This window comes from Asterias amurensis, chromosome 8, assembly GCF_032118995.1.
Source record: "Asterias amurensis chromosome 8, ASM3211899v1".
In the NCBI taxonomy this organism is placed as follows: Eukaryota; Metazoa; Echinodermata; class Asteroidea; order Forcipulatida; family Asteriidae; genus Asterias; species Asterias amurensis.
This window is the reverse complement of record NC_092655.1, coordinates 20,835,339-20,861,318: the sequence shown is the minus strand read 5'-3', so window position 1 is coordinate 20,861,318 and position 25,980 is coordinate 20,835,339. Positions and strand designations below refer to the sequence as shown.

At 38.4% G+C, this 25,980-nt stretch overlaps 1 protein-coding gene across 2 annotated transcripts in view; it reads left to right on the top strand.

Moving 5' to 3' along the window:
* Positions 1-1,250: 1,250 nt before the first annotated feature.
* The window catches only part of LOC139940697 (protein RRP5 homolog), a 45,236-nt gene continuing 20,506 nt past the window's right edge, over positions 1,251-25,980 (top strand). For both annotated transcript variants that reach the window (XM_071937061.1, XM_071937060.1), the window contains exons 1-20: positions 1,251-1,344; positions 3,157-3,265; positions 5,024-5,269; positions 6,332-6,511; positions 7,382-7,543; positions 9,201-9,324; positions 10,346-10,548; positions 11,615-11,728; positions 13,694-13,903; positions 15,139-15,324; positions 16,118-16,264; positions 17,043-17,223; positions 17,570-17,766; positions 18,778-18,978; positions 19,991-20,161; positions 21,186-21,399; positions 22,017-22,148; positions 22,833-23,080; positions 24,106-24,176; positions 25,357-25,593. In XM_071937061.1, the coding sequence (XP_071793162.1) occupies positions 3,164-3,265; positions 5,024-5,269; positions 6,332-6,511; positions 7,382-7,543; positions 9,201-9,324; positions 10,346-10,548; positions 11,615-11,728; positions 13,694-13,903; positions 15,139-15,324; positions 16,118-16,264; positions 17,043-17,223; positions 17,570-17,766; positions 18,778-18,978; positions 19,991-20,161; positions 21,186-21,399; positions 22,017-22,148; positions 22,833-23,080; positions 24,106-24,176; positions 25,357-25,593 (3,326 nt within the window). In that variant the 5' untranslated portion in view covers positions 1,251-1,344; positions 3,157-3,163. The remainder of the gene's footprint in view (positions 1,345-3,156; positions 3,266-5,023; positions 5,270-6,331; positions 6,512-7,381; positions 7,544-9,200; positions 9,325-10,345; positions 10,549-11,614; positions 11,729-13,693; positions 13,904-15,138; positions 15,325-16,117; positions 16,265-17,042; positions 17,224-17,569; positions 17,767-18,777; positions 18,979-19,990; positions 20,162-21,185; positions 21,400-22,016; positions 22,149-22,832; positions 23,081-24,105; positions 24,177-25,356; positions 25,594-25,980) is intronic.

Sequence of the window (25,980 nt, the reverse complement as noted above, 5' to 3'; positions counted from 1 at the left end):
TCTGATGTTTTACTGTGTTTTGTTTTTAAATGATGTGTTATAAATCTGCTTAAATTAGGGTGTTATAGAACTTTTGTAGGACAAAAAACACAATGTCCACAGATTTACACTAAACTTACACAGTTTAAAGATAATGACAGTAGAAAGCTTCCCTGAAAATATTACGTGCTGAGGTGCTGTAGTTTTTGGGAAATGAGTATAACAATGTCATGAAAGTAATTTCCGTCTCATGAGATGGAAATTATTTTAAGCATTTACGAATGTATTTTGGTGACATTGTTTAACTCATTTCTCAAAAACTACAGCACCTCAGTAAGTAATATTTGAAAGGGAAGCTTTCCACTATCATTATCTTCAAACCCTGTAAGTTTAATGTAAATCTATGGACATTTTGAACAAGTACCCAAATCCTTTAAAGCATGGGCAACATTGTTAAAGGAACACGTTGCCTTAGATCGGACGAGTTGGTCAAAACAAAAGCGTTTGTAACCGTTTTTTTATAAAATGCATATGGTTGGAAAGATGTTTTAAAAGTAGAATACAATGATCCACACAAGTTTGCCTCGAAATTGCGTGGTTTTCCTTCTACTGTGCGAACTAACATGGTCGGCCATTTATGGGAGTCAAAATTTTGACCCCCATAAATGGCCGACGTGTTAGTCAACAAGGTAAAAGGAAAACCACGCAATTTTGAGGCATGTTTGTGTGGATCATTGTATTCTACTTTTACAACATCTTTCTACCCATATGCATTTTATTAAAAAACGGTTACAAACGCTTTTCAAAGACCAACTCGACCGATCGGGGCATCGTGTTCCTTCAACAACCATCAAAAAAAAAGTATTTGGACTTAATATGACCCAATAAAATAAAAGTTGAAGCCATTAAACTTTTTCTTTTCAATGTTTTTACAAACAGAGAAATCTAAAACTCGTTTCAGGCAAAATTAACTGTTTTTAAAGAGAATTCTTCTGACCATCGTGATATTTAAAATTGATTTTCAAAGGGCATGGAACTTACCATACAAAACAACTTAGCAATAAATGAATATGTAAAAAGTAAATAAAAGAAGAAAGTTGTCCTTTTATTCTTGTACATTTTTTTGGTTGCTTATTTATTTACCCCCCCCCAACTGCTTTTGGACCAGCCCGCCCCCCCCCCCACGAATCCCGAGCTCGAGCAGAAACAAATGAGATCGAGGTACTTCTCAAAGCCTTGTATATGGGGAGGAGGATGACAGTGTTGATGAATTTAAAGATGGCGGCCTCCGTGTGATCCGCGTGCGTTCACAACGTGGTACTTCTTCAAATCAGTTTCTACAAAGTTTATACCCAGGTTTTAAAGGTAAAACATGATTAAACTAATTGATTACATATTACAGATAGGGATATTGTTTTGTTGTTCCTTTAATTGGAGAGTTTGTTCAGATTCAAGGCAATTTTAATTTAGATCCTTAGAAATATGCAGCGAACTGTTCGTGTACTGTTGAAATGGAAAACGGGTCGCACTACTAAATACGGGTCGCACTAAATACCGACAACTCACGACCCCTCACGACAACAATTTTTAAATGCACTTTAACAGAACATTTGAACATAAGTCAACCGGTTAATATATGCACAAGAGTCATATGCACCCAAATCACTTTCAAACTGTTGAACATGTTGAAAAAATTGTATTTTTAACTGTACTAGTAGTAGACAGTAGTGTAATTGTAAAAAAGGTGTTTTTTACCCCAAATTTAGTAACGAACGGTAATATCCGCCATGTTGTCTTTCAACGCACTTGGACGATTCTATTATACCGCACAATATGCAAGATGATTATTTACCTTTTAAAAAAATGTATTTCATGGAGTTTAAAACAATATTATATTTAAGTTTCCCCTTTTAACTTCGAATTCCAGAGTGGCGGCTTAGTTACTAACAAGAAAGAAAAAATCAACAGCTAAAACCAAAACGAAAAAATAAAACTCAGCCCTCAGAAATTACCTCGCCCCCCTGCGGTGTAATAGAATCGTCCAAGTACGTCGAAAGACAAAATGGCGAATATTTTCGTTCGTTACTAAATTCGGGGTAAAAAACACCTTTTTTACAGTTAAAAATACAATTTTTTCAACAGTTAGAAAGTGATTTAGATGCATATGACTGTTGTGCACATATTTAACGGTTGAATTACGTTCAAATGTTCTGTTAAAGTGCATTTAAAAATTGTTGTCTTGAGTTGTCGTGAGGGGTCGTGAGTTGTCGGTATTTAGTGTGACCGCTAAATACCGACAACTCACGACCCCTCATGACAACTCACAACAACAAATTTTAAATTCACTTTAAAAAAACATTGGAACATAAGTCAACCGTTAAATATATGCCGATTGCCCCCGACTGTGCACATATTTTTTTCCCAGGACAAACGTGGAGAATTATCTCCACACGGTTGTCCTGTAAAGAAAAAATACCCAATCCGTGCTTTGTCAACTTTGTGTACAAAACATATGGACACGCTTCTGGGAACCACAAAGAGAGTGGTGGTGTGATACAGAAACTTTTCCAAACTAAATGTCTAAAAAATCTGGTAAGGAAACATTTCTCTGTACCGCCACCCCTTTCACAGAATTATTTAGTCCAACAACAAAGTAAAGCGTTGCGACAAGTTCAAAATATAAACCTGGGAATTCGCTCCGGGATCTGGTAAGTTTTTGTCCTTTTTCTTCCAAAATATTTTCTCAATGGTGTTTTGAGTGTTCATTAGACATTGAGGATTAAGTTCGTGCCCTTAGAATTTGTTTCATGATTTTTGAAAGTGGTAAAAATGGGGCAAATCTGGTGACTAACTGTCGAAATTATACGTGTTGGACCAGATTGTCATTTGCCAATCAAAAGAATCTCGTAACCCTATCGCAACTATAATTGATGAGGCATTGATGGCGATTTGAGGAAAGTTGTTCCAGCTGTTTATGCTCCGCACTGAAAATGACATCTGCCTCGTCTTAGATTTGCAGTGGGGCTTCCTTATTTCGAGCCTGTGTCCCCTTGTTCTGGATTCATGTCATTCTTCTCTATAGCCTCAGATCCATGCATGATTTTGTATATTTGAAGAAGATCAGCCCCCTGTTTGCCGTACTGTAGTTTAATTTAATATTTATAAATCATTTTCTAGTTTCACAATGGAAGAGGAAGACTTCCCTCGTGGCCGAGGCAACCAGAAGAAAGTGACATTCCTGGAAACGAAATCCATCAAAAGAAAACATGAAGATGCTTTGTTCAAGGTACAGTAAAAAACAATAAAGAATTAAGTGAGAAACGAAAACGAGTGTTCCGTTATGATTCATGCTAAAGTATTTATTTCTCTTTTTATATATTGTTATAAACCACGGATGTCGGACACTTTGTACCTTTGCCACTTCGTACCCTGGACACTTCGTACCTTCGGGACACTTCGTACCATAACCGAATTGGTCACTTCGTACCGTGGGCGGGGTACGAAGTGACCATCAGCTGAGTCACTTCGTACCTTCGCTGCAGCAGAGTCACTTCGTACCTTCATTAAAATGTGTATTCCTCAATAATAAGGAACATTACAGAATTGGTTTTTGCTAACAAGATAGTTGCTGGCAGTGTAAGCACTTTATGTAATCCGCCATATACATAAACTGACTAACCTGTAGAAGTTTGAGATCGATCGGTTGTCTGTGTCACGAGAGAATAGTGAAAAACCCTTTTACAAATTTTGCATTGCATTCAAGCCAAATTAAAAATGAATGAAAAGCTCACTGAGCGATAAACTCCAAACGCGAAATTAGATTATCGCTCATCAAATATGACATTTCAGACAGAAATATTTCAACGGACATTTTCAACTATCATCATCATTAGACCGTGTAAGTTTTATGTAAATCTGTGATCTTTACGATTTTTGTGTCTTACCAATTCTGTTACGTTCCTTTAACGTTCGTTGAGGTAAAAAATTAATTATAGGCTACTATTATAATTTTTGTTTGAAATTAATATTATGTATATAAGTTAGTTACCGCCAAGGACAACATCTTCCGCCAATATTTTTTACAAATATTTTAAAGTAAAACAATCATGCAATCGTCAAAATGGTAGGAGATACGAAGTGTCTTGTAAGAAGGTACGAAGTGTCCAAGGTACGAAGTGTCGAAAGTCATTTCGTACCTTTTGTACGAAGTGTCCAGGGTAGGAAGTGGCAAAGGTACGAAGTGTCCTGACACCTAAACCACAGAAGAAACTGACTGGGTAAATGATTGAATAATTTGGGGTCTCAGATGTTATAGTAAATACTTATTGATTTAGTTTGGCTCATCCTAACTAGGGCTTGAGAATTGATTACGGTTTTTCATTTGCGTCGCGAACTAACACAATGGGCCATTTATGGGAGTCAAAAATAAATGGCCGACCGTGTTAGTCGTCAAGGTAAAAAGAAAACCACGCAATTTCGAGGCATATTTGTGTAGATCATTGTATTCTACTTTTACGACATCTTTTTAACCATATGCATTTTACAACAAACGGTTACAGAACGCTTTTCAAAGACCAACTGGACCGATTCAAGGCAACGTGTTCTTTTAAGATCACTGACATGGCCAGACTAAAGCTGGGCTGATCATTATGTGCGTATACAAATAAATTATCTCAGACTTTGTATAAAATGAAAACATTAGCGGAAAAGTCTGAGATGCCACAGTTGACAATGCTAGACGAAACCTGATAATAACAAGAAGTTCCATGATCCACTACGAGCTAAAGTATAGTAGTCCCGCCTGATTGTCTACCTTCCACCCAGGTAGAAGTTAAAAAGCAGGACAGTATTTTTTCAGGACTGAGAAGTCTCCCGAAAAATCTACTCCATTGTAGTAGAAGACAAGTTCTCAAAAGAGCATAATCTACCTGGCAAGTAGATACACACATGGTGTTACCGCGAACCAAATATATACTAACAACACATTACCTCACCAAGCAATTCTTCAAACCCTTCCTTTCATTTACAAATTGTTAATCTTAAGGATGACAGCGAGACGATTGAGCGTAGGAAAAGCAACTTGGAAAAGAGGAGGAGTGAGTCGAAGGTGACTATCATTGAAGAGGACGTGGATGATGATGATGAAGATGAATCACCGTTCAAGATGTTCAAGTATGGTGAGGGTGATGAGGGTGATGAGAATACTGAAGAAGGAGCAGAGGGAGTAATTGAAGATGGTCTTCTGAGCACATCGGAAATAGTTCCAAAGTTCTCCAAACTCAGAAGAAGGGTTTGTTACTTTAATTTTATTTAGACAGTACTTTCATACAAAAGACTCTGAAATCTTACAATATATAAAGCTTTAAAGACACTGGACACTATTAGTAATCCTTAAAGATTAGTCTTCTCACTTAGTGTATCTCCATGCATAATAACAATAATAATAATAAAATAACAAACCTGTGAAAATTTGAGCTCAGTCGGTCGTCGAGGTTGTGGGATAATAATGAAAGAAAAAACGCCTTTGTCGCACAAGTTGAGTGCTTTCAGATGCTTGATTTCGAGACCTCAAATTCTAAATCTGAGGTCTCAAAGTCAAATTCGTGGAAAATTACTTCTTTCTCGAAAAACTACGTCACTTCAGAGGGAGCCATTTCTCACAATGTTAGATACCATCAACGGTTCCCCATTACTCGTTACCAAGTAATGCTAATAATTATTTTGAATAATTACCAATAGTGTCCACTGCCTTTAAAGGTCATGAGTGAATTTTGTTTTGAGCCCATCAAAAAACAGTACACAAGAGCATAAGCTGTGTAAGGGTATGGGGTTGTATTTACGCTGGTATTACATGAAGGTAAAATTGGTACACATTCCTCTGCGTTATGCCATCGGGAACAGTGGTATAACAAAAACAGTTGTTGCATGCTGTGACGGGGTCTATTGGTTTTGAACACTCTCTTGGCCATTTGGCCTCTCGTGTGTACAAAATACCATGAACCACGTCACAGCGTGCAACATGGTATAGTGTAATCAGAAGTATGGGCTTCTGGCAAAAAAGCTGACAGACAAGTGAAACAATGTGTTACTGGAAACTCTTAAAGCATACAGCCGTCGATTTCACCAGCCGTCGATTTTCATAACTTAGGATTAATCTTAGGACTTAGGACGAGTTCACTTCCGTTTCTGAAGACGTTAGGACACATTGAACTTATCTTAAGTTCGGACAGGTTACTTGTCCTAACTCCAAATAGGATTAATCCTAGCGTTTTGTGAAACCGGTCGCTGGTCATTTACAAAAGGAAAGGCAAACCCTGAATGAATTAATCAAGTGTTTGCTTCTTATTTGCAGACGATATCCGAAGGTTTGTTGGTGCTTGGAGCAATTAAAGAGCTCCATGAATATGAGATAGTGGTGAATCTACCTAGTATGATGACGGGGTATGTTCAGATCACTGACATCTCATCATCTTATACCAAACTACTGGAGAAACTCGGAGATGCTCAGATGGAGGGAATGGATGAGGTTCAGGTAAAACAAAAATTTTTAGTAAAATTTTGTGTTAATATAATGCAGATTACAGAGGGTGTTGTGGCTGAGCGGATAAGAGCACCGAACTCGAGCTCTGGTGCTGCTGTTCAGCAGAGTGTGGGTTCGATTTCCCGGTCGAAACACTTGTGTCCTCGAGCAAGACACTAAACTATAATTGCTTCTCTCCACCCAGGGGTGAATGGGTACCTGTGAGGGCAGAGATGGTTCTTGTGATCGATTTAGCCGAGTAGCGCATTATGTTGCACAGGCTGTATACTCCCAAAGGAGCTGAGATGGTTTAAGGAATGATTTAAGGCCCAGTGACCAGGGGTAATAATGTTGTTAGCGCTTTTTGCTTGGTCGGTCTCTGAGCATTTTGCATCCTTTGGAAAAAAGCTTTATCAATGTTATAATTTGGTTTGCGGTAACACCATGTGTGTATGTACATGTACATGCCAGATAGAGTTTGTTCTTTAGAGAACTCTCTCTCTTCATTCTACTACTGCGGAATATATTTATCGGATGTTCGGGAGACTTCTCAGTTCTGAAAAGAACTGTCCTGTTTTTTAACTACTACTCGGGCAAATGGTAGTTGTAGTCCCAGCTAATTTTCTATACCTTCCTCTCAGGTAGTAGTTAAAAAGCAGGACAGTTCTTTTCAAAACTGAGAAGTCTCCCGAACATCCGATAAATCTACGCCGCGGTAGTAGAATAGAGAAAGACAGTTCTCTAAAAACAAACAAACAAACTCTACCTGGCATGTAGATACACACATGGTGTTACCACAAACCAAATATATATTTATAAATGTTGTTTTTATTATTATTGTGATAATAACAAAGTATTGTTGTTTTTGTTCTCACCCTCCAGGGACTACCAAATCTGCAGGATCTTTATTCCATTGGCGAGCTCGTCCTGTGTAAGGTCAAATCGGCAGGGACAACCAAGTCTGGACGTCAGCACATACAATTAACCCTTGACCCACAGGCTATTAATTCTCAACTCAGTCCCAGCATGCTCCAGAGTGGAATGGTAAGGGCTTTCATGATTCTGGATTTAAAAAAAACACAAAACAAAAACCCCAGTTTTGTATCTTCAAAATAAATTTACCAGTTGCATGGAATGATTTCACTGGCCTGTTATGGCTCAGTGACTCAACTTTTCTTTTTCTTTACAGTCAATGATATAATGATGTAATAATAATAATAATAATAATAACTTTCGATTTATATAGCGCCTAATAACTAATACTTAATTCTCTAAGTGCTTTACATTAGTGCCCTGGTCATAGGGCCAATAACATCCCTTTTTAATGTTTCTAAGCTCCCTTGGGAGTATACAACCTGGGCAACAGTTTATATCGCTCCAAAGGCTTTTTCATTCACAATATCAACCTCTACCCTCGCAGGTACCCATTTATTCCCCTGGGTGAAGAGAAGCAATTATAGTAAAGTATCTTGCTCAAGGACACAAGTGTCATGACCGGGATTCGAACCCACACTCCGGTGAAAATGCACCAGAACTTGAATTCGATGCTCTTAACCACTCGGCCATGACACTCTACAAACCTTGACCTTTCCTTCACTTGGAAACGTTGGATAATTTTGTTTTATTTAATTTTATTTTAAATAAATTGGTAAATGGTATAGATGCAATGACTATTAAAGACACTGGACACCTCTGGTAATTGTCAAAGACCAGCCTTCTCACTTGGTGTAGCTCAACATATGCATAAAATAACAAACCTGGAAAATTTGAGCTCAATTGGCCGTCGAAGTTGCGAGATAATAATGAAAGAAAAAACAACCTTGTCACACGAAGTTGTGTACTTTCAGATGCTTGATTTTGAGACCTCAGGGGTCTCAATATCAAATTCATGGAAAATTACTTCTTACTCGAAAACTTTTGTAATTCAGAGGGAGTCGTTTCTCACAATGTTTTATACTATCAACAGCTCCCCATTACTCGTTACCAGGTAAGATTGTATGCTAATAATTATTTTGAGTAACTACCAATAGTGTCTACTGCCTTTATGATTATAGTTTCATTTCGCAGACTGGCATAACTTTTATGGAATGATATTCAATCGTTGAATGGTAGGAGCGTTGAACTATATCTACGAATGAACCATGCATTACAGTTAGTAATATTTCAAGTTTTATAAAGCACTTTAAACTATCCTGTGTATAGCATTAAACAGCTACCTGAGCGGAATGTTTTCAACGGAAATGGTATTTTTACTTGTTTATAATGCACTTGTTCACCATTTTAATGTAATTTTGCTATGTGTACACTTCTGAACTTTTCGTAATTATCGATTAAAAAATCAGGCCCCTACCTAAAGGTTTTTTGAAAAACTAAAAACACTTCTGCCGTTGAGAGCGGGCGTCAAAGGACAATGCCGCTGACGTCATTTGTGGGAGTTTGCTTTGTTATACATCCACGCTGCAACAAAGCGGCTTTATCTACTTATGACGTTTTGAGAGTGATTACGTAACGGGGCTTTTCAGATACAAAATGATTGTTTTTTTTTACACAATTGAAACCTATTTATAATCATAAGACTCGATTTTCTTATTCATCGAAAACATTTTAAGTGGAATTCAGCAAAGTTCACGACTTAACATTTTCGTTCAAGCAGGTCTTTAAGTCTCACTTCTGTTTTGTTTGTCGCTTTTGTATTTTTCAGACTGTTGTTGGAAGCATATCCAGCAAAGAAGACCACGGTTATGTAATAGAGACTGGTGTAGCTGGCGTTCATGGCTTCCTTAACAACAGCGATGCAGAGTGGTACATGAAGAATAGTAAACAAGGTATGACGGTCTTGTCTGGATTTCCCAAGACAATCATTCATTTTGAAAAGATTGATTTGAAGTCTCCTAACAATGACTAGAGCAGGCTAGTCAAAACATTGAGACAAAATTAAGAACTCACTCTGAAGCAGTTAAGATAATAAGGAGAAGTTCCCTCGACACACTAACCTAAATCAATCACAAGAACCATCTCTGCTCTCACAGGTGGAGAGAAGCAGTTGCAGTAAAGTGTCTTGCTCAGGGACACAAGTGTTACGACCGGGATTCGATCGAGATTCAAACTCACATAACCAACAGAAACACTAGAGTTTGAGTTTGGTGCTCTTATCTGCTCGGCCACGACACCCAACGTCAAGGCCAAACTGCAAACCGAGTATACATTGATTTGAATTCATTCATACATGTACATGTACATGTACATTCAAGAATTTGTCATTTTGAAGGCATTATACATGATTTGTAGAGCTGACAAAATAGTCGCAGACAGTGTTCATGTTTGTCAGTTGTGATCAACCATATACATAAACAACAAAAGACCTGTGAACATTTGTGCTCAATCCAATTTTGTGAGTGGAGAGAAAATAGTGAAAAACCATTAATTTAATATGTAAACACATTGTTCTTAATTTTGGTTTTAATACATGTTTGTAAAAAACCAAATTCAGCTGTTGCTTTTTTATACATTTTTCAGATACAGTTTTTATTATGACTGCATTTCAGAGTGAAATATTTCAAAGATTTTTATTTTATTTTCTAGTTTTAACTTCATAGTCGGAATGCCATTTAGACTAAAACTAAACAAGGATAACAAATCTCTAAGATACTTGGCACTCATTGGAAATGGTGTTGATACCCCTGCTGTCAAATGGCATCCAAGAGCTTCCAATTTAATTGTTGGACAATAATTCCCTTTTTAACCTGTTTTTGAACCATTTTTATCCCTTTGCTTTTTGAGTATGATATTTTTGTATTACTATTGTAATATTCATTTGAATAACTATAGAAACAATGTTGTTTCCAGAGCAACCGCTGTTTGTATCCAAGCCAATCAAATGCCAGATAAAGGAAGTCAAGTCCAATGGGAGGTCTCTGGTACTCTCCACCAACCCGACTGCTTTTTCTAGAGCAAAGGCCAGGAAGCAAGACAGGGCCCCAAAGCTGCCAGTAAAGCGTCACTTCTCTTCACTGCTACCTGGCACCATAGTTAACGCTACGGTGACAAAGGTAAGATATTACCCAATGATCATCGTCCCATTTGAATCTCAAAGCTCTGGCTACGACTGTTGCTAAGTGTGATGCTAAGGTAGGATTACACTTCAATGTAGGGTTATGCGAAATACTAGCCATTGCCTTAGCTCTAGCCAATAATCTGGACCTGGCCTTAGTCTTAAAGGAACACGTTGCCTTGGATCGGACGAGTTGGTCTATAAAAAGCATTCGTAACCGTTTTTTATAAAATGCATATGGTTGGAAAGATGTTTTAAAAGTAGAATACAATGATCCACACAAGTTTGCCTCGAAATTGCAAGGTTTTCCTTTTACTGCGCGAACTAACACGGTCGGTCAAAAATTTGACTCCCATAAATGGCCGACCGTGTTAGTCGACGAGGTAAAAGGAAAACCGTGCAATTTCAAGGCATGTTTCTGTGGATCATTGTATTCTACTTTAACAACATCTGAATACCCATATGCATTTTATAAAAAACAGTTACAAATGCTTTTCAAAGACCAACTCGACCGATCCAAGGCAACATGTTCCTTTAAACTGCTCTTTAAAGACACTGGACACAATTGGTAATTGTCAAACACTAGTCTTCACAGTTGGTGTATCTCAACAAATGCATAAAATAACAAACCTGTGAAAATTTGAGCTCAATCTGTAGTCGAAGTTGCGAGATATTAATTAAAAAAAGAAAAAACACCCTTGTCGCACCATGGTCCCACGAAGTTATGTGCTTTCAGATGCTTGATTTTGAGACCTCAAATTCTAAATCAGAGGTCTCGAAATCAAATTCGTGGAGTATTACTTCTCTCTTGAAAACTACGTCACTTCAGAGGGAGCTATTTCTCACAATGTTGTATACTATCAACCTCTCCCCATTACTTGTCACCAAGTAAGGTTTTATGCTAATAATTATTTTGAATAATTACCAATAGTGCCCCCATGCTTTAAGACCTTGTGTCCACTCATATGTTCCCTTATTCGAAGCCCAAGTGGATGATATTGAGCAGTTACACAGTAGGAGGGGTAGCACAGCTGAGTTCAATCTTTTTTTATTCATTGATGTAGGTTATCGAAAAAAACATCAAGGTCAGCTTCTTGAATTCTTTTACTGGCTGCATCGATCAGTTCCACTTAGAAGACAGCAGTGCCGGTACGAGTTTATACAAAGAGAAACAAATGGTAAGGATCATGACACTGTCTTGAAATAATTACTTGTGAATGTATGAAATAAGGCAATAAAAGGATAGCGACGAGTTCTTCAACGTACGTTTAAAGCGGGCAGGGTCGGCGGCTGTGTGATAAAGGCCCGAGCCGAACGGCGAGGGCCTTTATCGTACGGCAACGACCCTGCAAGGTTTTAAACGGACGTTGGAGAACGATTCACTACTCTTTTATTCCCATTCATAAATGCCCTCTTGTTAAAAAACGTACACAAATACAGTTGTAGACACTTTAACAATTGAAAATTTGAGGTTTGAAATATTTTTTTCCAAAACTTTGTGAAGAATCTGTTTGAGGCGCATGGGTTGTGTGTGCGCGCGCTCGCTTAGATTACGCGCTGATAGCTATGATTTGCGCGTTCCGCATGATAATCTTGCGCGCCCGACACGCGGAAGCCAGCTCAGTGTGCATAAACAGAGCTCCAGTGTGCATTAACAAAAGGTTTATGCACACCCACATAACGCGCTCTCCACCAATAGGAGTAGAGAAACTGTCTGGGGTATTTATGAATAATATATAAAACCCAAGTAGATTCTTTCAGATTGGACGTAAAGCCGTTGGTCCCATGCATTGTGATGCATGTAAACGATCCAAGTTTATCGCTAAGAGAAGGGATCACCGTAGCACCTTGTATTAAACCCTTTTAAGGTGCTACATAATTAGGTCTCGGAATTCCATAACTTCAATAATCTATCTTTCTGGAAAAAATGTATACAATTAGTTTAGAAGAGTTTGCGGTAACACCATGTAATAACAATCTCTAAATGAGTTGGGGTGGTTCTGAAAAGAACCGTTGGGTTAACTCGACGTTTCGATCAGTATGCTCTGATCGTCTTCTGGAGAATGCTGGACTCTGATGCTGCATGCTGCTTAAGTACTAGGCGGTGGATCAGCGGTGATGCACGAAGGCGGGAAATGTAGGCGGGAAGTGAACTCGATGATGCGTGGTGAAACCTGTTATGGAGCCTTGGGGGTTGTGTGGGGGGTGTGTGCTCACTGAACCATGCAAAGTTTCAAATCCTACTTACAATTAGTTTGTTACTTGAGTACCTTGTTGGTAGCTACCTTTGCTGTCATGGCTGTGTAAGACTTCATTATTATTATTATTACTATTATTATTATTATTATTATTATTATTATTATTATTATCCTTGTCATTTGATTGGTGTATTGTAGGTCAGACGGCATTCATTAATTATACAAACTACATGGTCTAAGGAAATGTGGTATCACAGGGCACTCAATTGTAGCCTTGTCTTACTTTATGGATGTGAGGCATGGACAATTAACATCTGTTCTAGACAAAAACAACTTGATGGTTGCTATCACCAGAATGCTACGCCAGGTGTTTGGTGTTGGGAGGGAAAAACACATATCAAATTCTGCATTGTATATTGGGTTCCCCAAAAAGGCTTAGTGCAAAATCTGCGCAAAAAGAGTCGAGTTTGCAGATATACGTGCCAGATATATGACTCCAGTATTATTCGCTTTGCGGTATCACCGTGTGTATAAAACAGTCTACGTTGCTGTGTAGATTGGTTCTTTGAGAATTTGTCTTGCTGTTTATTCTACTGTTGCAGAGAAGATTTTAGCATTCGGTAGTATCATTATAAAAGTTATTCCTATTCATATTCATGTTCATATCATTATTATAAAAAAGAAAATGCTTGGAAAATCTATTTGGCTTCATTTTGTACATATCGTAGTGCTTTTTCTTTGCCACTCTTCAAGTCCATCATCAACTCGTAACTCAAATGTTTGGCCAGGGTTGGGCGCATCACTCGTTTGCTGCCATCACGTCTTCTTGGCAGCACTGCTCGTAGTTATAAGATATTTATTTGCCAAACTGATCCCATTAAAACTATTGTTTGTTTTGTTTCTCTTTTTCATTCATGACTTTTCTTTGTACTCTGGTCCTTTCAGGTGAAAGCGTGTATCATATTCAGTTGTCCAAACAGTAAATCTCTTGGCCTGAGCTTGATGCCCCAGCATGTTGACCCCGTCAATCAGACGCAATCACCGCTCCAGGATTTAAAGATTGGTGAAATCATCAAGCAATCAACGATCTTAAGAATTGATAAGAGGCTTGGCATGTTAGTTCAGCTACATGAAGAGTCCAGAGGGTTTGTTTACGTGAGTATTTATTTGATGTTTCGGTAAAGAAAGAAAAGTGGCTCGAGCGGGATATGAACCTGTGACCTGTTGATTACTTTGCAAGCCCTCTACCATCTGGGGTGGATTTCACAAAGGTAGTCCTAACTTAGGACTAGTCCTAGGCAATGCTAAGAGATAGGACTAGTCCTAAGTTAGGACCAGTAACTCATCCTAACTTAGGACTGGTCCTATCGCTTAGCATTGCCTAAGCGATAGGACCAGTCCTAAGTTAGGACCAGTAACTCATCCTAACTTAGGACTGGTCCTATCTCTTAGCATTGCCTAGGACTAGTCCTAAGTTAGGACTACCTTTGTGAAATCCACCCCAGAGCTTTTTAGCCCCATTGTTGGTATTAGAAATTTTTTGTTGAGAGCGCCAGTTATAAGCCAAACTCAGGTATTGTCATACTACGGAGATCAACCAACATTAGGGCTAGATAAACTCAGTTTGTAGACCACCGGTAGTCAATCTAGAGGTCACAGGTTCCAATCCCTTTCTGGTATGTTTCCTATGTTCGACCCACACTTCATTTGAAATCTGCATAGGCAGTTCTCACTGTGGTTTATTGCTTGATATAGAATGTAAAATATAAAAATAAAATATGTAAAATGCATAAAAATGTGCAAGAAATTTGGGTGCAGTTGACTTCATTTAAGTTTTCATTGTTAACCTATTTCCGAGCATTGCGCATATTATTTCGGAGATCAATGGATTTACCCAGTTAGGCCTGGTTCATACTTCCTGCGAAGGTTCATACTTCCTGCGAATGTGAGTGTGATACGAATGTTTACGGCACAAATTCACAACGAATAATTCATATCAGTTGAAGTGTGCTCAACTCCTATGTAATATTCGCAGCGAGGGCAGCCCTGGACGTCATAAGTCGCTTCCCGTTCGAATTTGCAGGAAGTCTGCTGGAATAGTGTCCCCATAACTCTATTGAGTAAGGAAGGAAGTTTGATTTCAGCAGGCTTCGAACTGATGATACCTAAGCCTACATCCGTATGGACTGTAAAAGGGGAAACCCTGTTTCAGCCCTAGAACTAGAAATAGGTGGCAACGGCCCCTGGAAAAAGAACTTATTGTAGCCCACACCTTGAACTGGTCTTCAGGCATTGTGTGTCTGGCGACGTGCCTTAAAAAAAAGAAAAAAAAATAGAAAAGAAGATAGTTTCCAAAGTTTTATCAGTGTCGGTTCTATGACTAATTGCAGCTCCCACATTTATCGGACAAGAAGGACAAAATTACGACGCAAGGCTACAAAGTAGGAGGTATCGTGAAAGTCCGGGTACTGGACATCAATTTAATGGACAAGTTGGCATCTGTATCCATGAAGGTATCTATCTTAAAGCAGCCATTCCTCGGTTACTATGACATTCAGCCTGGTGTCAAAGTGGAGGTGAGTTTTTCAATAGATGGAAATTTTCATCGAGGATAACAAATATTAATCATTGTGGTTTTACCAATTATGTATATATACATGTACACTGATGTGTTTTAGAACCGTGATAAGACACTGCTCTAGACTTGCAAAGGTTGTGGGTTTTAATCCTACCCGAGTAATATGCCTGTGATTTGGTTTTAACAGAGCTTGGGAAAGTACTGAGTATACAGTGCTAACACACATCAGTGAATATTGGTAAAACCATAACTATTAATATTTGTGAGATTTTTTGTTAATAAACTGGTCCCATATTTGGTATTGATTGGTTTAGAATTAACTGTGAAATATTTTAAAAGTGGTGGGTCAGCATGTTATTTGTCAGGAATTTTCCTGTTTTTGTCATCATTGAAAATAAAAACAAAACTTTGTCTGTGGTACCTGCAGTTGATTTTTGATTCTTTCAAAATTAGGTTCAGGATTTATGATGGTTTTGACCAAGCAAAGTTGCAGACTATATTTGTCAGTTTTTAATTCGGGTTGGGCAACTGATTTTTCAATATTTTGTTTATTTTAGGGTCTTTAAAAATTGCTTAAGTGTTTCTTGTTGTTGCTGTTTTTGTTGTGGGGGGGGGGGGATATAACAAGCCAGCAAATAATGATTGTTGTTCGAAGATTATTTTTATCTTGGTGCACCTTATGACTTTAAAATGTTTATTCGACTGGAAGTAGACGATTAATTTGTAATTAATTTTACTCCACTTTTTTAGATCTTTTCTTGATACATCTGTGATCTTTTCCCCGGTTTCAGGGCACGGTGTCAGCTGTCACAGACAAAGGTTTACGGATACAAATCTCTGCTCACGTCACAGGCTTTGTGCCTAACTTACATATGGCGGATGTGACTATTCATAAACCAAGTAGCAAGTTCCAAATTGATCAGGCTCTGCAACTCAGGGTAACTATGCAATGTTTATTTTTTTGTTTCTTGACTAATTTCTTAAAGGCACTGAACACGTTTGGTAATTGTCAAAGACCAGTATTCTCACTTGGTGTATCCCAACATATGCATAAAGTAACAAACCAGTGGAAATTTTGACTTTAGTAAATTTTGACTTTAGTCAATTTTAGTGTGCTTTCAGTAAGGAATAAAAGGCTTCTGGTCAGAAGTCTTTTATTATTTTAGTCAGAAATTACCTCTTTCACAAAAACTACGTTGCTTCAGAGGGAGCAGTTTCTCACAATGTTTTATACTATCAACAGCTCTCCGTTGTTTGTTACAAGTACGGTTTTATGCTGATATATATTTTGAGTAATTACCGAACGTGTGCAGTTCCTTTAAATGGAGTATACACCTTTTGTTTTTTTAAGCTGTTCATTTTTTTCAATCCTAATAAATGAAGATATATACAGTATGTAGATGTAGATATATGCAATATAAACCTTATCTGTAAAAATTCATTTCAAAAGATGGAAGCATTTTTGAGATATCTCTAAAAATGTTTGATTATAATAATAATAACAATAATATCGAAGTCTTATATAGCGCACGTACCCCTTCTCTTTTCGAACGCATGTAAAAGATCTCAGTGCACATATCGAAAAGAGAAGGGGTTTGCCCCCGTGTGCCTGGCTGTGTCTGCTAAATGCGCCGTAGCACCTTGTTAACCATTATAAGGTGCTTAATAAGACATCAATTTAATATTATTATCTGACTCGTTATACTTACTCCCAAGGTTCTCGTGGTAGATGCAAACAAACGTCGTCTTCTCCTGACCCACAAGAAAAGCTTAGTGGAGTCCACCCTTCCAGTCATCACGTCTTATGACCAACCGGAAGTCGATATGTTGCTACATGCTTATATTGTAACAATCAAGGACTTTGGTTACCTTGTCCGTTTCTACAACGATGTCACAGGTATGTTGGTTACCGGTGTTTAATGAGTACCGATGTCGTTTGAGGCTTTTGATTTGTGACAAGGGTGTATTTTTCTTCCATTATTATCTCGCAACTTCGACGACAAATTGAGTTGAAATTTTCACAGGTTTGTTATTTTGTGCATTAGGTTGAGATACACCAAGTAAGAAGACTGGTCTTTGACAGTTACCAAAGGTGTCCAGTGTCTTTAAAGTGACGTTTCAATTTTGGTTATTGCACATGTTTATCTTATTATTTGTATTTAGCGCCATGAGCACTTTGATAGGTTTGTGCGCTTTATAAGTTTTTATTATAAATATTATTGTAATTGAAATTTTATTTCCAGGGTTGATCCACTCTTCAGAGCTGTGCATTGGCGATGAAGCAGTAGAAGAAGGCGCCTACGCTGTGGGTCAAGTCGTCAAGTGTCGCGTCACAAAGACATATCCTGTTGAAGACAGACGCATCTCATTGTCTCTTAATTTAACCAAGAAGCCCACGGAGATCAAGGAGGCTGACTACATCAATCCCAAGATGGGACAGGTTTGTCATTTAACTCATTTTATTTGTAGAGTTTGGGTTTGAACGTATAAAAATTGATTTGAGCGGGACACCGATGTGTGTTTGCAGTAATTTCCAGAGTTCTGTGAAAAATCCCAGGAAAAATATAGGATTCGAACTGCCTCTAGCTATCAGGTTATCTCTGTGGTTTAGTTGGTAAGACACTGCTCTAGAATTGCAAAGGTCGTGGGTTCAATCCCACCCGAGTAACATGCCTGATATTTTTTTCACAGGACTCGGGAAAGTACTGAGTATACAGTGTCAACACACATCAGTGTATGGATAAAAACCAAAATTAATATTCTTTATCCCCGATGCAAGTTTAACATCTATTATATCGTTGCGGTACCCGCTGCCAAAACATAGGATTCGAACTGCCTCTAGCTGCCGGGTAACCTTGGTAGTCTAGTTGGTAAGACACTGCTCTAGAATTGCAAGGGTCGTGGGTTCAATTTTCACCCAAGGAAAATATTCCTGTGTTTTTTTCCACAGAACTCAGGAAAGTACTGAGTAACACACAGCGGGTAAAAACAATAGTCATCGTTGGTGCGTGCTAAAGCTGTGTACATTATGGTCATCAAATTGTTGCCATTAATCTTAGTTATGGTGTTATAATAATAATAACAAATTCTTATATAGCGCATTTCACAATAACCGTATCAATGCTCTTTACATTAGTGCCCTGGTCATGGGGCCAATAACATCCCTGATACAGCCCTGAGCTGCCTGTAAGGCGCTTGTGGCTTTTTCATACACAATATCAACCTCTACCCTCGCAGGTACCCATTTATGCCCCTGGGTAAAAGAGAAGCAATTATAGTAAAGTATCTTGCTCAAGGACACAAGTGTCATGACTGGGATTTGAACCCACGCTCTGGTGAATCAGCACCAGAACTTGAATTTGATACTCTTAACCACTCGGCCATGACACTCTTATCTGAGTAAAGAATTGTGTACAGTTGTATGATACTTTTTAACTTCTTCTTTTTGCAGCTCACAGATGTCAAAGTGACCAGGGTCACTGACCATGGCCTAGATGTCACGCTGCAGCCTGGTGGCGCTAGAGCCTTCCTTCCCAAGATGCACCTGTCTGATTTTACAGAGAATTGTGGTCCGATGCTGGCATGCTATGAGCGGAACGACATCATTTCTAATGTTATGCACTGGTCTTTCTCCACTCGCAGAAACCATGCTGTATCCTTTGAAGAAAATTGTGGCAGTCCCTAGGCAGTGTTTCCTAATAATTTCAGTTTGTCATCCCTGACTCACCATTATAAGAAGGCTACACCTCGAAGTTGATTTTGTTTAAAACAAAATTTTTTCCATAATATTGATCACCCAAGTTTGGAAATTTTTTAAAGGAACTTTCTTGACCTAATACGTTTAGTTGCATTACGTGAATTTCATTCTAACAAATCTCTGAACTCATTGGTTTCAATGTGACGCTTATCAGATATTTTGAGTAAAGTAATTGTTTTAGAAACACTCACTCTTGAACCATCATCATCATCATCATTCTCTGTGGTCCATCAAGGGGGACGTAGAGCCGCCCAAACCAAACATTTTGTTGCAGACTGCCACAACTGCTGTGCCGATGAGTCATGGTCCGCTTAGCTGGCGCAACCAGTTGTTGCGTGGTCGCCCTCTTGGTCTGTTCCAGGCGGGGCCAGGACGGAGTCCTCCTCGAGCGAGCGTTGACGCTCAGCTTGAGGGTGGCATGTGCTGGAGGGTCTTTTGGAAGTTGACGGACGTGGCCAAAGAGGGAGTGGCGTCGCCGTGAGATGGTCACATGGATGCCCTGGAACCCGTTCGTGTCAAAAAACTGAAATGCTGAAAAGCAGAGAGATACTTCTAATGTTTTTTATTCAAATTCTTGATATTAATTGGTCCGTTCTTTATGAGTCGATGTTGCTTTCATGATAACATTTGACACTGTTTCCTATTACTTTGACTTATTAGCAATAATATATCAACTGTAAATACTCTTTAGCTGTTCGTGTTAGTAATCTTACAGGCAGTGACACCCTAAACCACAAACTTTTTATCTGGTAACACCGATCGTGCTCAAAACTGTTCTTTCCCAAATCAGGGACTAACCCCAGGTTGTCTTAGGCAAACACAGGTCTAGTTTTAGTGGGTGTTTCCTGTAATAGTATATTTCCAAGTGGAATTTTTTTCTGATTTCCTTAACGAGACATCTACTCAGGTTGTGACACAAAAACCGATGCTGATACAAGCGAAGCAAAACAACGAGCTTATCAAAGGGTTTAATGAGCTGCAGTCTGATGCCGTCGTCATGGGCGTCGTCAAGCGCGTCATGAAATATGGCGTCTTTATTGAGTTGCCTAACAATCTCGTTGGACTTGCTCCAAAATCTGTGAGTATTTGAAGATCAACGAAGTTGTTTTGTAAACAAAGAATACAGTATTGAAATTTGTGTACAATTCTTTTTTCAATCTGAGAGCTCACCGATTATAGAATTCATGGGTGGTGTGTTGTAGCAGCACAGATAAGCTCACCAGACTCAAGCCATGGTGTTTCTGATTAGCAGAGTGGGTTTGACTCACGGTTTTGGCGCTTGTGTCCTTAAACAAAGACACTAAGCCATTATTGCCGTGTCCTTTTGACATTTGATGGAACGTAGGTCCAGTGTGTTGTGAATACGCATAAAAAGCATTGAACTTATCAAAAAGAGTTGGGGTTTGCCTCGGTGTCCCTGGTTTGATTGGCAGCATGTTGCGCCACAGCACCTTGTAAATCATTGCATGGTGCAGTATAAACTAAAAACAGTCTTTCAATTTTGGCCTTTAGGCATACAGCCAACCTTTTTTTGGCCTTGGTGCCCCTTCACCCTTTGCAAAATGAAAATGGCCTTGCCCTCTCAAAGACGAAACTCCAGGCCAGGGGTCGATTTCACACACCACTAAAATTCATAGTGCCATGGCTGTTTGTATTCTGACATTACACTTTACTTAGCAACTACGATTGATTTGCAGTTATTGTCAAAGACAAGTCTTCTCACTTGGTGTATCCCATTATAACCATACAATAACAAGCCTGTGAAAATTTGAGCTAAATTGGTCTTCTAAGTTGCGAGAAAATGATGAGAGAAAAAACACCCTTGTTGGACGAATTTGTGCTTTCAGACAGGAATAAAAGACTTCTGGCTAGAAGTCTTTTATTATTTTAGTGAGAAATTACCTCTTTCTCAAAAACAACATTACTTCAGAGGGAGCCGTTTCTCACATTGTTTTATACTATCAACAGCTCTCCAATGCTCGTTACCAAGTCAGTTTTTAAGTTAAAATTTGTTTTGAGTAATAACCACACGTGTACCTTCCCTTTAACCTACATCGGTAAATGGGTAAAACACAAATAACGTTTTTTAAATTTTTTTTTAGGCGATGTCAGATGACTTTACCACCAACTCGGATGCGTTCCAAGTGGGTCAGACCCTGAGAGCTAATGTGACGGAGGTAGACGTCGAGAAGTCTCGATTTCTCTTGAGTCTTCAGTCGTCCATGTGCCACCCTAAGAAGGGAGAAGATCGTCTCCTGATGGAGCAGTACTTCAACGAGAGAGATGTTATCAGCAAGAAACTGGCAACAAAGGAAGGTAAGAGAGAGTTTCATGAGGGGTGTAATAATAATGACCAGTTTTTATATAGCGCTTTTCACACTCGAAGGGCGTCTCAAAACGCTTCCAACATTATTACTCCTGGTCTCTGGGTCAATTAATTCTTTCCTTAAACCATCTCAGCTCCCTGGGGCGTATACAGCCTGTGAAACAAAGAAGCGCTACTAAGCTAAATCAATCACAGGAACCATCTCTGCCCTCGCAGATACCCATAGTTAAGTGTCTTGTTAAGGGACACAAGTGTCACGATCGGGATTCGAACCAACACTTTGCGAAACAGAAACACCAGAGCTTGAGTTTGTTGCTCTTATTAGCTCAGCCACAACACCGTACAGTCTCAGGCTTGATACTTCACGGAGGCAATGAAGGTGATTACCTCTATGCCCCCTGGTCAATGCCTTGGTGCCCTTGAAATGCTTCAGTATAAATTTACAATTTTCTCATAGTGTTTGGTTGCCCTTTTACACAGAGAAAATGACTTGGTGCCCTTTCTCTTTAGAAAAGCGAAGCAAACAGGACTGTGATCTTGTTTGGGTCTTCTGAGAAAAAAAGAAGAAGTGAAGTTCTAACCAAAGTTCTACTGTCTTTACCCTTAGCCTGGAAGCAGCTTCTGAAACCCAAGATCTGTCAGCAAGTAGAAGTCGAAGTCAGTCAATCGACCCCAGTAGGATTAGTTTGTCAGCTGCCCAACGACGTCAACGGATTTATTGATAGTTGTTACATTGGAGGTAAGATTTTATAACTTATATTAATGTTAATAAAACAACCCTACTTTCAAAACTGTAATTTAGACATAATGATCTTTAATTGAAATTTTCACATTCATTATGATCAAAAGAGCAGTTAAATTAAACATGTGTTAAATTTAAATAAAAAATAAACTAAAAGAAAAGTTTTTCTCTGAAATTTGGTTTTGTTTCTTTTTGCCAAACAATCCTTCGGGTGCTCAAAAATATGCAAATGCAATTTTATGAAATGCATACAAACTGCACTAATTAGCAAACAATTATATTGGTAAATACCGCAAGAGTGCCTTGCTTTTTGAAAAATAACGAACCTTTTGAGTGTGCAAGAAAAATAAAAAACTTGGATAACATTTAACATTTAATTCATCCATTTCAATTGTTACCCAGTACATCTTCCGTTTGTATTCTGTTGTGTTTTTCTAAAGAGCGCTTAGGGACATGTTTTGTAACTATGTGTTATGCGCTATATAAGAATGGTTAATTATTAATTCTTATTAATATAATTGTGGACTGATTACATTGAAATTTGGCATCGTTTGAAACATTGTGTAGACCCAATTTGGCCAAAACACAAACCCTATTAACCCTCGACCCTGAATTCCATGATGTTAGATTATTTAGATAAGTATAAAAATGTAAAATATTCTTTCTTTTATTGGATTATAGAAAATGAAGCTGAAGAGGGGTCAAAGGTCAGCGCCTACGTACTGAATGTCGATCTCAAGGAGAAGTTTGTTGAACTTTGCCTTGATCCTCAGACCATTCATCTTGACGTGAAGGTGTCTCAACAACAGCTCTCCAAGAAGAGCAAAGACAGTGATGTTGCGGAAGCAACTGTTGCCATGGTGAAGGATGACTTCATCATGGTTTGCTTGAATTCCAGCGGGAGAATAGCGTACATCCCGGGAAGAAGGGTGAGCTAAGTGAAAAGAATTTATCTGCGTTTTTAGACAAAGTATGAGATATATTTAAAGACACCATCGGACACATTTGGTAATTGTCCAGTATTCTCACTTGGTGTTTCTGAACATATGCACAACTTAACAAACCTGTGAAAATGTGAACTCAATTGGTCGTCCAAGTTGTGAGGTAATAATAGAAGAAAAAACACCCTTGTCTCAGGAAGTTGTGTGCTTTCAGATGCTTGATTTTGGGTCAACAAAATCTAATTCTGAGGTCTCAAAATCAAATTTGTGGAAATAGACTATATTTCTCGAAAACTCTGTTACTTCAGAGGAAGCCGTTTCTTACAATGGTTTATACTATCAACAGCTCCCCATTGCTTGTTACCAAGTAAGTTTTTATGCTAACAAGTATTTTGAGTTATTACCAATAGTGTCCTGTGCCTTTAAGGGTTTTGATACCTTTTTTAGATCATGTTTTCGGCCTTGACATGAATCCTTACGCACTGTGAATGAAGATATTTATAATGTGGTATAATTTACCTGTCGACATTTCAGCCTCATTAGTTGTCAAGTTTTTGAGGAAAAAGGGTGAGATCACAGAGCAATGTTTGTTACAAATCCTTAAAGGCAGTGCACACTATTGGTTATTGTCAAAGACTTGCCTTCACAGTCGGTGTATCTCAACATCAGCATAAAATAACAAAACGGTGAAAGTTTGAGCTCAAACGGTCATCGAAAAAAACACACTTGTCACATGAAGTTTTGTGCGTTTAGATGGTTGATTTCGAGACCTCAAGTTCTAAATCTGAGGTCTCGAAATCAAATTTGTGGAAAACTACTTCTTTCTCGAAAACTATGGCACTTCAGAGGGAGCCGTTTCTCACAATGTTGTATACCATCAACCTCTCCTCATTGCTAGTCACCAAGAAAGGTTTTATGCTAATACTTATTTTGAGTAATTACCAATAGTGTCCACTGCCTTTAAGTGAATGTGTTATATGACCAGTGTTTATATATTTTGTTGTTGTTGTCAGCATCTGAATGATATTCGTGTTGGAGACGATTGTCTTGCTGTTGGACAGACCATCAACGTCATCAAACAGAGGTAAGTCTCCCATTAGCCTTTTTGAGGTATGGTGGACATTATAAAGGCCAGTTTATCCGCGCTGCGACTGCGTGCATAGGAATTTTGATTGCGCACTGTGCACTTTGCGACTTTGATAACTGGTCTGCAGCGAGAGTAATCTGGTTTGGGTGTATTCAGACAAATTTACCCAAAACAAGTAGTCCTCTATCTAGTAGGTCATGGGTGTCCACCAAACATTTACCTCTAAATGGTTTATTTTTTGTCATCTTTCAGGTATGATATTTTACCTACTTTAGTCTGTTTTCCAATTTGTTTGCCCATAAAACAACAGAAAGAATTGTTATTAGCAAGGCGCTTAAAGACAGTGGACACCTTTGGTACTGGACCCTTCCCATGAAATATGCTAATTACATTCACGCATGCGTACAGACCCTGTTGGTTGGCAAACACCATAGAGTTGTGCACTAAGCAGAGGCGAAATCGCGTGTGCGTCACGCACCCATTAGCCGTGAAAAAAAACCAGCGCGATTTTCCCTCATTTTGCCAACCAAAACAATAGTGCGCACGCGCTATGTGCAATTTAGATATTTCATGGGAAGGGTCTATTGTCAAAGACCAGTCTTCTCACTTGGTGTATCTCAATATATGCATAACATAACAAACCTGTAAAAATTTGAGCTAAATCGGTCATCGAAAGTGGGAGAAAATGATGAAAGAAAAAACACTCTTGTTGGATAAATTTGTGTTCTTTCAGATAGGAATAAAAGACTTCTAGAAGTCTTTTATTATTTTAGTGAGAAATTACCTCTCTCTCAAAAACTACGTTACTTCAGAGGGAGTCGTTTCCCACAATGTTTTATACTATCAACAGCTCTCCAATGCTCGTTACCAAGTCAGTTTTTAAGTTAATATTTGTTTTGAGTAACTAACAAACGTGTACTTTCCCTTTAACCATGAACCCTTTTCTAACCCAGTTTTATAAATGGAACTTGAGAATGCCGAGTCATTATTGTGTTAGACTAACCACTTTGAGCTATTTTTTAACTCTTTTTTAAATAGATGGATTTATAAGTACAATAACAGAAAAGACTAAAACCCAAGAAAATCTGATGATCGTAAAGATTTTGAAGTAAAAAATCAGCTGAGTTGAAAGATGTAGAGGAGATTGACCTTGATTTTCTTTTTTATATCTCTTTAGATTCATCAACAATCGAGTGTTCACTGAGCAGTTTGTCAGTCAGAAAAAAAATACAACCAAACCATCGGCGCCGCAGACTGTTGAGAAAGCTGTGCCTAAGAAAACATCCAAGAAGGAACTCAAGAATCAGGCTAAGAAAGAACCCAAGAAAGAGTCAAGGAAGGAGAGGAAGATGAAGACAGAATCTGCAGACATCAACGCAGAAGGATTACAACTGGGTCAAACGGTCACTGCAGTGTAAGTATATGAACTTTATGATCAGCGAGCTTTCATATTGAGTTATATATCTCTGTAGGATTGGTAGTGGTATGAACTTTAGAATTAGTGAGCTTTCAGAAGGCTTACAACTGGGTCAAACCGTCACTGCAGTGTGAGTATATGAACTTTATGATCAGTGAGCTTTCATATGGAATTATATATCTCTGTAGGATTGTGATCAGCGAGCTTTCATATTGAGTTATATATCTTTGTAGGATTGGTAGTGGTATAAACTTTAGAATTAGTGAGCTTTCAGAAAGCTTACAACTGGGTCAAACCGCCACTGCAGTGTGAGTATATGAACTTTTTGATCAGCGAGCTTTCATATGGAATTATATTTCTCTGGAGGATTGGTAATGGTATGAA